This window comes from Garra rufa, chromosome 7 (genome assembly GCF_049309525.1).
Source record: "Garra rufa chromosome 7, GarRuf1.0, whole genome shotgun sequence".
Lineage (NCBI taxonomy): Eukaryota > Metazoa > Chordata > Actinopteri > Cypriniformes > Cyprinidae > Garra > Garra rufa.
The window spans coordinates 16,601,753-16,615,761 of NC_133367.1; the positions used below are offsets into that span (position 1 = coordinate 16,601,753).

At 35.3% G+C, this 14,009-nt stretch overlaps 2 protein-coding genes across 2 annotated transcripts; both read right to left on the reverse strand.

The window, feature by feature from the left end:
* Nucleotides 1-488: 488 nt before the first annotated feature.
* Nucleotides 489-4,981, reverse strand: LOC141337997 (CD48 antigen-like). Its single transcript, XM_073843569.1, has 7 exons — nucleotides 4,950-4,981; nucleotides 4,636-4,658; nucleotides 3,716-4,048; nucleotides 3,282-3,566; nucleotides 3,033-3,152; nucleotides 2,097-2,161; nucleotides 489-542 (listed from the first exon to the last, which is right to left on the reverse strand). The coding sequence occupies exons 1-7, from the start codon at nucleotides 4,979-4,981 to the stop codon at nucleotides 489-491; spliced, it is 912 nt and encodes a 303-aa protein (XP_073699670.1).
* A 121-nt stretch (nucleotides 4,982-5,102) lies between these two features.
* LOC141337998 (uncharacterized) lies at nucleotides 5,103-13,714 on the reverse strand. Its single transcript, XM_073843570.1, has 5 exons — nucleotides 13,684-13,714; nucleotides 12,668-13,003; nucleotides 11,866-12,162; nucleotides 11,607-11,728; nucleotides 5,103-5,117 (listed from the first exon to the last, which is right to left on the reverse strand). The coding sequence occupies exons 1-5, from the start codon at nucleotides 13,712-13,714 to the stop codon at nucleotides 5,103-5,105; spliced, it is 801 nt and encodes a 266-aa protein (XP_073699671.1).
* Nucleotides 13,715-14,009: the final 295 nt, after the last annotated feature.

The window sequence follows — 14,009 nt, forward strand, 5'->3', positions numbered from 1 at the left end:
CAAAAGCTAACATTTCTGTCATCACATACTCACCCCAACATTGTTCCAATCCAATAAAACATTTGTGCATCTGTAGAACACGCATAATGTGTTTAAATATTCTATCCTGATTTTACATTATCCATTAAAAGCCTACACAACCAACCTCTTCAAGTTGTTCATTAAGACTTTGATTCACATAAAAAGCATTGATGCATGTGCATTGAGCAAATCATATATGCTAACCATGGAAGCTCAAACCTGCATGCTTGATGTGCAAGAAACAGTGAAGGAACGAGCCTATATTTTTGAAGTCAAAATAGACTTTTGATGAACGGACAACACGCATTTGTGTTCCAAAGATGAATGAAAGTCTTGTGGCTTTAATATTATGTCGTCTATTTGAATTTTTAAGGAATGTATGGTGTGGTTCTCACCAATTCAAAAACGTAACAATACAAAAGTGAAAGTGATCACACAGCTGGATCTGGTACTTAGGAAAGGTTTAATCATCCTCTTATGGCGACAGATGCATACTCTACGCGAGTCTCTTCTTCGATTTTCTGTAAAGAAAAAAAATATATAATAGTTGAAATGTGGTTTCTTATAAGGAAACACATTCACGGCTTATATTTTACATTTAGGATGCAACAGTTGAAATGGTTAAAAATAAAGGAGGAAAATAAAGGAGCTGACGTGGTGACCCATACTAGGAATTTGTCTTTGTCAAACTGGAACTGATTTCATGGTTGTGGTTTGCTCTCTCATGGGACTTATATGTTATTGTTCAGCCCTTGTGCCAGTAAACACAACATCAGAGAAGATATCCTAAATTGTTAACCTTATTTTCCCAGTACATAAGTACTCTTGTGTACTACTGTGAGTGTACAATTAAATTTCACAGACCTAAAGATATACTGAAATGAAGTACAGTTTTTAAAAGTTTATTTTTTTATTTTTTTTATTTTGGTACCTTAGTGTACATTTTAGAACTTTATAGGTACAAAAGTGTACCATTCGAATAAGTACCACCCAAGTGGCAGCTTTTGGACCTTTTTTTCTGAGGGTGTATGCAAAAAAATAAACGTGATGCATAGACGCCTTCACAGTTTTTTCCAAATGCATAAGTAAGAGTGGATGTGCGACCCTCTGAAAAGACCTGTCACCTATTTCTTTGGTTGTGAAGTAGCAGTGTGGAATTTCACACTACAATTCGTAGCCTGCTAACCACATTATGTGGTTTGTTATGTTGCATTTTGCTGCAAAATGCAAATCTCATAGCACCTTTTAAACATGTGACCATATAAACTATTCTATTACATTGGAAACCATTGAAATAAACTGTGATAAAATGTATCTGTAATAAAATTAGAGTACTAATCAGATTTTAATACCCTGAATTTAACATATAAATAAGAAATAAATATTTAAATGCAAACAGTGTAAATGCAGCCGTGTAAATGCAACCAAATGCAGCAATGTAAAAAGCAGATCTGACCGTAATCATGTGATTTAAAAAAAAAACACACACATTTTGCAGACTATGAGAAATATGTGCATCATTATGACTTTCGCTTTCTGAAGGCTTTACTTTCCTGTCTGCTACAGTAAACGCACACTGTTAATGTAATTTACATAGGAAAAAAGTGCCCCTGCCTGCGTTTTTGCTGTACACTCTTAAAAATAAAGGTGCCATAGAAGAACTTTTTTGGTGTAAATGTTTCCATAAAGAACATTTAACATCTCAAGAACCATTCGGTTTCACGAAGGGGGTGGAAGAAGGTTCTTCAAAATATAAAATGGTAAGGAAGAGATGGTTCTTTAAAAAAAAAAAAAAAAAAAAAAAAAAAAAAATGACTGAATGGTTCTTTGTGTAACCAAAAATAATTCTTCTGTGGCATCGCTTGAAGAACATTTTAAAGCAACTTTATTTTTAAGAGTGTAGCAGTACAATTAACTGCTTTATTCACATTAAATAACAATCTTATGGCTTTTATACGTATCTGATGTGGTGCTGTTATGTGTGTGTAAGAATGTGATCGTTCATTATACAGAAAAAACACAAGCGCTTACACATCTGAATATGACTCACAATTCACAGAGATGAAATATCTTACCAGTTGTGCTTTTCTTTTGTAGAACTTTGGCTCAGCATAAGTGATCATTTCTTCACTAGTCTGAACTGTTTAAACAACAATAGATGGAATAGATGCATTACAAAGTCAATTTTAAGTAGACAATTAAAGGCACAATATGTACGTTTTCGCCTATGAACTATGAACTTTAGTTAAAGAATTTGCAAACTACAATTCCTGTTCATCCTGTTCATCAATTAGGAGAGAACCAGACCCATTATAAACTTAAATATATGCAAAGCATAATCATGATCCATAACTATGCTATTCTGCCCTACAAAGCAAAAAGGCAGTAACTGCATTTTTGGTCAAAAATGAGTTATTATAATTTTCAAGACATTCAAGGCATCCTTTGTTATGTGACAAAATATCTTATCTCAAATGTGTGTGATTTCGCGGCATCCTCATGGGACGGTTTTAACATTGCATAACAGGCTGGATGACAGGATAACTTTAAAGTCATTTTTCTCAGTTCTGCACTCGGCGTAGTTACTGCCTTTTTGCTTTGTTGGGCAGTATTGATTGAGGTATACATACTAATATAAACAATAGAAATATAAAATATAATAGTATCGATCAAGACTAGCTACTACTTTTTCTTCATCATTTCTTTGCTTCTGTTCCCCTTTGTATTTGGCGGTTCCGCAGGAAGTTAGAGAAACTAGAGGGGTCAAAGGTTATATGACGCCATAGACGGGCGACAAAACGGAAATAAAGAAACGCGCCGTGTCTTCGAATTAAACTATAAATTTCTCCGGATTTGAAAGTTCGTGGAAACTGTCGGGATAATGTAAGTACACAACTAAAAAAAATATATATATAACATAGATATAGTGATTTTTGCTATTTTTAAAGCTGAAAAATTACATATTGTGCCTTTAAGTAGCTACAAAATTATGAGCAGTAGTTAACACTTGCCTTCTCTGTCAATTTTTCTATGCTTCTTGCATATGCAGGACATTACGACTGCTGCTACAATCAACAGAGATCCAGCAGCGGCAGAAATCAACACTGTGTACAATAAAGGTATGCCCCGACCTGTAATGGACAAAATGAGTGATTACTGTAACTAAATATGTCTATCTGATCTACAACAAACAATATCAAACATGAGAACTATAACTTAACAGATCAGCTCAGTTAATCTACATTAATATCAGCGCCAACCTGCACATGTGTGACAGAGTTCACTGATGTCCAGATGTCTGGTCTGGTTGCTGATGGGATTGTTGATGACACAGCTGTAGGTGTTTTTATCCTGATATTCCACCTCCAGAGGTAGAGAGAGACTGATGCTGAGATCAGACACACTGATGCTGGACAATAAACGGCTTCCTTTGTACCAGGAGAGAGTCACACGACTAACATTCGCCACTGAACACAACGATGAACAGTTTGATGGTGAAGAACATTGTGAAAAGTTACTGCTGATAACAGGAACAGGCAGACGAGCTGAAAAAACATGAGAGAATAAAAGGAATATAGGTAAATCTAACCAACATCAATGTTATTTTCACTGTTATTTTCACAAATCACTTTCAGTGATTTGAGTGAATGTTAAAATGATTACGTTAAGGGGAGTACAAATGATCTCTACTCACCATATACAGAAACATTGAATGTTTTTGATGTCAGTTTTACTCCAATAATCTGTAGTTGATAAACTCCAGCATGTTCTGTTCTGATGTTGGTGATAGTTAGAGATGCAGTTTGATTGTCCAGCTTCAGCCTGTCTCTGAATCTCCCAGGACCATGAAATGGGGAGAGGATTCGTTCCTTTTTGTTAATTTTAGCCACAAGCATTTTTTCATTTCCAATATTCCACTGTATGTGGTCGTTTTCACATATTTCAGTAACATCACTTTGTAGAAAAACAGAATCTCCCTCCATCACAGACAATGACTGTATTTCATTTGTTTCAGCACCAAACACACCTAAAAAGCATGGCCATGGACAGATTAAAGCTCATTTAGCTTGAAATCAGCTGTAGTTGGTATTGTTTCAATATAAACTAAATGCAGCAACAGATTATTATTATACTTTGTTTATTTACCTTTTTGCTGTTACTTATATTTAAAACTACATGCACAATAGTAATTTCAACTGAATTCATTCTCATAGACAGATCAAAACATAACAGGACTCCTTCAGTATGATTTCCTTAATTCATACTGGGGTTTCAGTTTTTAATCCAGTGAATTTCCAAGGCTCCTGTGTGTTAAGTGTTTTTAAAAGCATTTCTTTGATATTGCTAGAGAGGAGTTGCATTTATAATCCTCAAAATTAATGTGTAGTAACATAATGTGTACTGTATGAGATTTGAAAATGGCTGAATTACGGTTTGTGATTTTCTGTGCAAGAGATATTTACAATCACAATAGAAGGCCTAGAAAATACTGTTAAAAAACAGAGACCGCTGCAGATGAAAGTAACCTATTCTGAACTGTAGCAGTTTGTTACTGTGAAATGTAGGCCATATTACAGAATTTAATTAATAAAAAAAGAAACTTGTATAACTTACCGATCAGGTGCCACCAGCCAAAACTGAACAAAAACACGTGAAACATTTAATCAAACTGTTTACTGAAAAGTATGACCTAATAAGAACATCTACTGAAAACTTTTAACCTCATCTGGTTTGTAAATCCTCCCACAGCAGCATCTGACCCACCTATTTGGCATGCAAATGCTCTGAACATTTTGGGGGAGGGGGGTATATTGCATATAAGTTTTTTTTTTTTGGAAGTACATTTCATGACAAACTTGAACTCTTGTTTTAAAATGGTTGTAAACATATTAATAGTTTTAGTGTTTGAACCAGTTAAAACTATGTACCATCTCACAGTATCTGTTTTACCGATGTTCATCTTCTCAGTCAAACTGAAACCTGATTTTTTATTTTTTGTAGAAATGTGCTTTGATCTTGTAGGTTAGAGTGGACATGTAGTGCATGTGTGTTTGTAGGTAAAGAAAGTCTTCTGCTAGCTTTTAGGACTCTTTAATCTAGAGAGACAAACCATGATGAGACAATTTGTTTGACACAGAAGGAGAGAAACAAAAGAAACAGTGATTATTTTGCCTATATTTAATTCATCAAGTGTCAGTTCATGTTGGTCACATCAGTCAAGCTTGCATAAACTGATGCTGAGCCAATCCATTTCTACCTAGGTAGCCTATACAATGGCTAATGTTGCTTTCATTGTGTTGCTCAGGTTCTCCTCCATCACCAGCAGCTCCTCTTTTCATCCACAGTCAGGACTCTTCAAATTCAAGTTGTCATTTATATGGATTTATGTCAAAACATTTTTTAATACGTTGTTTTGATGGTTTCATCTAATCAATGCTGCATAAATGGGCAGTAAGTTTTTATATACCATGGTACGCCGTTGTAAAAACATCTCTGAGACATATAAGTTTGTCTGATGAGTGAATGTGTGAATCGATGATTCGTCTGTATCTCTCACCCTCACAATCATCAGAACCACTGTGAAACTTATTATTATTGTTATTTTTTATTTGTTATATTTATTTACTAGCATGTCACGAAAAAAAAATCACAATTTGTGTATTAAGTGAAAAAAATGCCTATAGCATTTACTGTCACATAATTTTCACTTGCGCAACATGAGTGCATAATATTAGTCAGTTTTTAGTCAGTGAACTCTGTTTTCTGTTGAGCTCATAGGCCTGTAATGCTGTTTTACCTGCTGTTGCTCAACCCACCAGATGGCGCCATTGATGTAACTCTTGCCTCCTTTGTGCCGCTGTTTCTGTTTTCTAAATGCGTTCATGAACATTGGACTAAACGCCTGTCAATCATGTTTTTGACGCCACGACGCTCGACCAGTCCGCTTACGTGCAGGCAGAATAAAAGTCCCTGTTTACATTGTTTAATAGGAAGAGTAAGATCGGCGTCATAGCACAAATAGTAGTAGCAGTATTCTTTGACATTGAAAAGGCGTATGATATGCTATGGAGAGAGGGGCTATTGATTAAGCTGTACAGAATGGGAATTAGAGGGAGAATTTTTAACTGGGTTAAAGATTTTTTGAAAGGAAGAACAATTCAGGTTAAGGTAGGCACAGTTTTGTCAAGCAAGCATGTTGCAGAGAATGGAACACCCCAGGGGAGTGTAGTTAGTCCCACACTTTTCTCAATTATGATAAATTACATATATGTAAATGTCTCAGCAGGCATGGGAAGATCGTTGTTTGCGGATGATGGGGCATTATGGAAAAGAGGGAGAAATGTAGAATATATAGTCAAGAAAGTGCAGGATAGTATAAAGCAGGTTGAGAAGTGGGGACTAAAATGGGGTTTTAAATTTTCAGTCGAAAAAACCAAGGTAATGTTTTTTACAAGGAGGAAAATTAGTGAAGGCACTATCTTAAAATTATATGGAAATAACCTAGAGAAAGTTAATACATTTTGTTTCTTAGGAGTACATTTTGATTCAAGGTTAACATAGAACATATAAGGAAAGTAGAGGATAAATGTAAAAAAAAGTACTGAATACTGACTATCAATCACTGAAATATATGTAAGTTATATATGTAAGTTTGATAAGATCAAGAATAGATTATGGGAGTGTGCGTATGGATCAGCAGCCAAAACGGTACTTGCGAGACTCGATTTAATACAGGCTAAAGCGTTAAGACTATGCTTAGGAGCAGTTAAAACATCACCAGTATGTGCTCTACAAGTGGAAGCAGGAGAAATGCCATTGAACATTCGACGTAAACAATTACTTGTAAATTATTGGATTAATTTAAAGGGACACAGAGATGGTCATCCTACCAAGAGAGTACTGCAAGCTAGCTGGGAAAAGGAAAGGGGACAAAAGTTTAGTTTTGGATGGATAGGAGATGAGGCAGCTAGAGGCTTGGGGATGATCAGGAAAGAGTTCTGCCCAGCTCCAGCCAGTATGATTTTAAGTTGCATCAAATCAAGTTGATTTTAAGTTGCATCAAATCAAAATAATAAACATTAATGTGGACCTCGTAGCTGAATATTATAGCTATGTGGAAAATAAATACAGGGAATATATTCAGATCTATACAGATGGGTCAAAAGATCCTGAAACAGGAAGGACTGGATCGGCATTTTTTTATAGTTAGCCAAGAAGGGGGGGAATGCAAAAGAACCACAAATGATTTAAATGTATATACAGTTGAGCTATTTGCTGTCTTTATGGCACTGGAATGGATTAATAAGTATATAAGTAACAATGTAAGTAAGGTCCTTATTGGTAATGACTCAATGTCGGCGCTGTACAATCTCAGGACAGGTATGTCCAAAAGTCGCCAGGACCTGTTGTATACAACATTGACAACATATAAGAGAATAAAAGAAAAGGGCATTGTGATTCAAATGATTTGGGTCCCAGCGCATATAGGTATCTTGGGAAATGAGAAAGTAGATAAACTAGCCAAACAAGCAATTAAAAAGGAAAATGTTGAAGTAAATATTAAATTGTCGAAAGCTGAAGGGAAAAGTATAGGTTGGAAGGGAGCTCTGAGAAAGTGGCAAGGGCAATGGGACAAGGAAGTTAAAGGGAGACACTTTTATGCTATCCAAAATAAAGTTGGCACTGTGAGGAGATGGGGAGGGTCTAGAAGAGAAGAAATTGTAATGACTAGATTAAGAATTGGGCATAGTAATTTGAATAGCACGTTATACATTATAGGGAAGCATCCTTCTGGTTACTGTGAGAGTTGTGGGGTGGAAGAAACTATTGAGCATGTCATTTTAAATTGCAGAACATATGTTGAACAGAGAAGGAAACTTATGGAGGAGTTAAAGAAAGATGGGTTGGCAGGAACGGGTATTAAAGATATACTACATAATAGTATGATCAGGCAAGCCAAGAGAAGTCTGTGTAATTTCTTATGGACAACTGGGCTTATGAATAGAATATGATGAGAGGAGAGTGGGAGTAAAGAAACTGGAATAACAGAGGGAATCAGCCAGAAGATGGCGGTAGTGCAACGATCGTGGATGCAAGCCGCCTATAAACCTCAAAGAAGAAGGCGTCATAGCACATGCTGAACCTTCAGTTGATCATAGTCAGCGATGATTGTTTGTCAATGTGTTTGTCATATGGTTCTAATATTGAACACATTTTTTGGGTTTATTTTTTGTTTATTGATGGATATTTCACTATTCGTTCAGTTTGATAATCAGCATTTAGCGTCAGGATCTCCTGTCAAGTGCAATCAGCGTGTAGACCAGGAGTTCTCAACTCTGGCCCCTAAAAATCCGTTCTTGCAGAGTTTAGTTCCAACCCTAATCAAACGCTCAAGTAACAGGTAAAAAAAAAAAACTTAACTCTGGGCCTCCTCATTAAGGGGTCACACTTGGCTCCCTCGCGGTCAAAAGTGACCGAAGCCTTAAAAAGTAACTTTTTTTTTTCTTCAGGAAAATCAATTAAATACATTTTTGTTCAATAATATTTTGTAATTATTATTTAGAATTTTGAGCAGTTTTTGTGAATCTATGCAATATTTATACAGTTTTAATGAGCAATTTTTTCCCAGTAGAATTATATTTTATATTATATTTTTTTATTAATTATGTATTTATTATTTTTCAATAAATACAACATTTCACATTAAAATAGAGTAAAAGCATTTTAAATCCATTTTTTTAAAGTGAAAATTGCACCATCTAGTGGCATAAAAAATAAAAACTTGTGTAATGCCATGTAAACTCCTGTATCTCCCTATATACATATATACAGGGGCTTTGGGATTCCTATTGTTTTTTTCTTTTTACTGTTTCTTCATTTTATTAGGCTTTGCATTTAGAAATATATTCAGAGATTCTAAAAGATACATTTTGGCAAGGTTTAGATATTTTTTTGATTGGATAAATATCAGGTTTTGCATTTTTCTGCTTATTTATTTGTGTCTGTGTGTGTATCTGTGTGTGTGTGTGTGCGTGTGTGTGTCAGTTCTGTACTTTTGTTATTTTAGAGTGTCAGTCCTTGCTTGGTGAACACTTCTTTTCAGCACAGTTGCTGATTTGTAGCTTGTATTACCAAAAGATTATCTGAATTATCAAATTTTTTCGTATTTCCCATTCATTTCCTATGTCGGTCATTTTTGACCGCGAAGGAGCCAAGTGTGACTGTTTTTTTATTTTTGACCCTTTAACATATCCGAATCATGTCACTGATTTTTTTTTTTTTTGTACTCACATAGCTAATGCAATAAAAGTCACCAAGTGTCATCTCATTCTGATGAAGCTACGATTTTTAAAAATTCTAAACATAAAATTTTTCAGTCAAAAATGACCGAAGAGGCCCAGAGGGTTAAAGAAGTGGCCAAAACTCCTCTCAAACAAGCCTGCTAAAAAGCAGACAACTAACTTAGGCTGGTTTTAGCTGCATTTTACTTATTTAGTTGTTCAGTTTTATTGTATTTATTTATTTTAAGAAGTCTAAAGACCAAAGTCGAGAACCCCTGTTGTAGACAGTCTTGGCGCTAAATTTAAACACTTAGTTCTGGTAATAATTAGCCAAGGTGGCAAATGCGGTGTGTTTGTGGTTTTCCACTTGGTCATGGTTGTTTTGTTATCTATAAAATTGTGAGTTAATTACCATATGCAAAACTGCTATCTTGAACCCTCTTTGTTTTGTTCAGGTCAACTGATTTGTGCTATTTTAAGCAACTCACAAACAGCTACAGATGGTTTCTATTGTTGTTTGTGTGCCAAACGTTGATCTCGCTACTGCTTAATTGTTTGCCACTGTTATTTGCACGCAGTAGTAATATCTCACTGAAATGTTGTGCAACTGCCCCCTTTAACACACGCGTCCTGTCAGACATATCATAGACATCAATAATACAATCTGTATTCTGTTTTATTTTGTAAAAAAAATTATAATAAAAATAAAAGAGACAACAAATGAAAGCTAAAAAAGCACACTGAAGAGTATGGAGTAATATAAGGTTAGGACTATGCAACTGGTGAACAACTAAATCAAACCAAAATGTCAGACATCACAATAACACTAAAATATGCAATACCAAAAGTGAAAACAAAACAGAGACATTGCGGCAAAAGATAAATGTGACGTATTTGTCCTCTAGGATTATTTGATCATCGTTTTTTGGGTATATTTTCATACACGTGATCCGCCTTTGATTTCTGCAAAGAAAAATACACTCAATCAGGAGTCTTGTTAATGCAACAGGCAATTAATAGCATCAATATTGCTGTTATTCTCTTAATTACCTTAAGAATGCAAAACTTATTAACAAAATACTTATCATACAATTACTAGGCCTGCTTGCCGTTTAGTTTTGAAAAGCATTACATATGCTAATGTAACTTGGCGCATCAAGAAGTGCACCAATCCCGTTCATCGCATTACATTTTTAATGCCGTTAAATCTTCAAACAGATGATTTAAGTTCTCATGGTTTGTAACGACAGTCTGCAACAAAAGATACTTGCAGCAATGCATCTACAAATAGTGGCCGTTGAAGCTGCATTTCACTTCATGATCATGAACCGCAGAGCTGCAGTTCGAGGTCAGACTTCAGCACAGGTAACATGGGTTTAGCAGTTTTATGGCCTACTTTCTTTCCTGTGATGATCTGCCAGTACAGAAGCTGACTGACTTCATCTGTGTCATTTTAGAGTAACAAACCTATTCATTTAGAGTTAACTGTTTACATAAACAAATGATCATTTAAATTAGTAGGCCACATGCCATATTCATAACACCTAATTCATGATATATGCGATGAAAAAAAAATTACTTGAATTCAGACACTAGCACGTCAAACAATATAAACTATTCGTAAACTAAAAACGCGTCACGATGCAACTGCACAACTCTATCGACGGGAGCAATCTAATTTGGTCAGAAGATACACCGCACACACCCGGTTTAGATTGACAAAGCAAATCTGGCAGTTGTTTTAGGTTTATAATATTTTATTAGATTATATTTAGGTTTTGATAAAATCGTCCCTTATCCTTGATAGCACACGTACGTCACTGAGACATAGGCCTATATTTGACGCCTGCAATTACACAATTAGAAGTCATTTCCTGTTAGATGTTGAATAGACTTTTAAGATGTGACTTTAACCTAGAATTTATGTAAAACTGTCAAGCGATCTTTCACATGTGCCACGTGCTAGCCGTTTTTAATTGATTAAATATTTTACTTGGCTTGTTTATGACCTAGGTTAAAGTAACGGGATGTTGTTATGACTGAAAATCACCTTTGACTGTCTTTTTTGAGAAAAAAAAAAGAAAAAAAAAAAAAGCTGACCGTTTGATGCTGCAAACTTCAATCACTAACTCACTGCAACGACTGCTTGCAACAACTTACCGTTTTTCTTGTTTTTGGTTTACCAAAGGCTGAATCAGTTTTGTCTTCCTCCTGGGTCTCGACTGCATTAACAATGCTTGTGTTAGAATGACTAGGTTTTCAATATATTGCAAATATATGTCTTATGAAGATTAATATATGTACAGACAATTTTTCTTCCTTACCTTGTTTTCTAAGTCTCTTGCAGACGCAGCACATCACAACTGCAGCTACAATCAACAGAGATCCAGCAGCAGCAGAAATGTACAATAAAGGTAGGGATTGTTCTGCAGTGGACACTTCTGTAATGGACAAAATGAGGCATTAGTGTGAGTAAATCTGTGAGTTATCTGATCTACAACAATCTCTATCAAACTTGATAGATCAGCTCGGTTTATCATCGTTAATATCAACACTAACATACCTGCACAGGGCCAGCAGAGTTCACAAAGGTCCAGATGTTGACTTTTGTTGCTGATGAGATTGTTGATCACACAGCTGTAGGTGTTTTTATCCTGATATTCCACCTCCAGAGGTAGAGAGAGACTGATGCTGAGATCAGACACATTGATGCTGGACAATACACTGTTTCCTTTGTACCAGGAGAGAGTTACCCGATCCACATTCACCACTGAACACAACAATGAACAATTTGATGATGATGATGATGATGAAAGATTTTGTGAAGAATATCTGGTGATGTTAGGCATTGGTAGACGAGCTGCAAAACATGAATGAGCAGAAATATTAGTAAAACTTAATCATCAGCATTGGTGGTTTAATGATAATTACCACAAAAAATATATACATTTTTTCTTTTAAAACAGAAGAAATTGATTTTATGGTGAGGCGCCTTTAAGGGAAGTCAATGAAGGTCTGTAAACATTATAATGTTAAACTGCAAAATTTTGGCTAATTCTACAACTTAGTCACTCGACAAGATGCTTTACAGCTCAGGCAATACGGTAGTTTTAACAGAAGAATTAATGTTTTTTTTTTATCGAATTATAAGCTTCACATTTCTGCTAAAAAATTGCCTAATTGACTTCCGTTGTAAGCACCTCGCCGCAACGTCCTTTTTCTTCTTTTTTTTCTAAACGAGTCAAAATTATTTTTGCAGTAATCAAACTTATGCCACAAATTATGCCCATAATTATTTTAACTCAAAATATTTGTTTAATAAAACAGGAATATGTAAAGACTCAACAAATTTTGTCTCAACTCACCATAGACAGAAACTGAATGATTGATTATTTTTAAACTGAACGTTTTTGATGGTGTCATTCCACTGATCTGTACTTCGTAGAGTCCAGCGTGTTTAGTTGTGATGTTAATGATGGTCAGACATCCAGTTTGATTGTCCAGCTTCAGTATGTCTCTGAATCTCCCATCAGGACCATCAAACGTGGAGACGATTCTATAAACTCTGTTGATTTCAGCAATGAGAGATTTTCCAGCGCCAAAATTCCACATTATGTTGTCGTCTTCATGTTTTTGTGTAAGATCAGTGTTTAGAGTGACTGAATCTCCCTCCATCACTGACACCGACTCACCAAACACACCTGATAAACAAACAGATTTTACATATATTAAGGTCTCTATTGTTTTAGAAGGCCTAAAATCCTAAAAGCCTGAAGTTTGATGCAAAAACACCAAGCAAAATTCAAGTCGACGTATTTAAAGACAGATGTGTAAGAATCGCTACGGAATCCAAAGTAGATCTCTCAATGATCTGCAGCAGGATTTTTATTTTTCCAAAATGAAAATAAACAGAGCTGTAAAAATGCATTTGCAACTTACCAATCAGACAACACAAACAGAACAAAACAAGCGTGTGAAACATTTTCTTCAGTTGTGGAGCGAAAAACCCCCCCAAAAAATGCTTAAGTTGTTCAGTGACTCTGGTCTAATAAGACCACCTGCTGAATCCTCCCCCGACCGTTTGACCACCCTGCTAGTTCACACACACTCTAAACGCATTTTATGATTGCTTTTTTTTTTTTTTGTGTGTGTGTGTGTGTGTGTATAGTGTATATATATATATATATGTGTATATAAATTTGTTCTTGTGTCAAAAAAACAAATCTTTATCTTTTTTTACATTTTTTGATTTTTTTTTTTTAACATTGATGGTTTCTGAAAATTAGCTTTTGACTGTGTAAATAATGAAAAAGTAGGAGAGTAGTCATCCTAAATGTAATGACAAATCTCACAGATTTTAAAATGGTTTTATAACCATTACAATTTCGTAAACGATAAAGAATATCCGCCATCTCTCATTGGCGGTCTTGAGTGTGACACGAGCATCTTAACATCTGAGTCAAACTGAAACCTGCGGCGGTCAATTTTTTTTTGAAAATCTGGTTTGATCTCTTTGGTGGACAAGTAGCTTCTGCAAGAGAACGACCATTTGCTTGATGTGTTTTTAGTTTGTAGGTGAAGAGTTTCTTCCTGTCCTGCTGTCATGAACCTCACAGACTTCCCTCCTACACAGGACAGCTTTACAGTCAAATAAAATGAATGGTTAAAATAATTGTTTGCAAAATGAGAATTGCTTCTTCTTCAAGG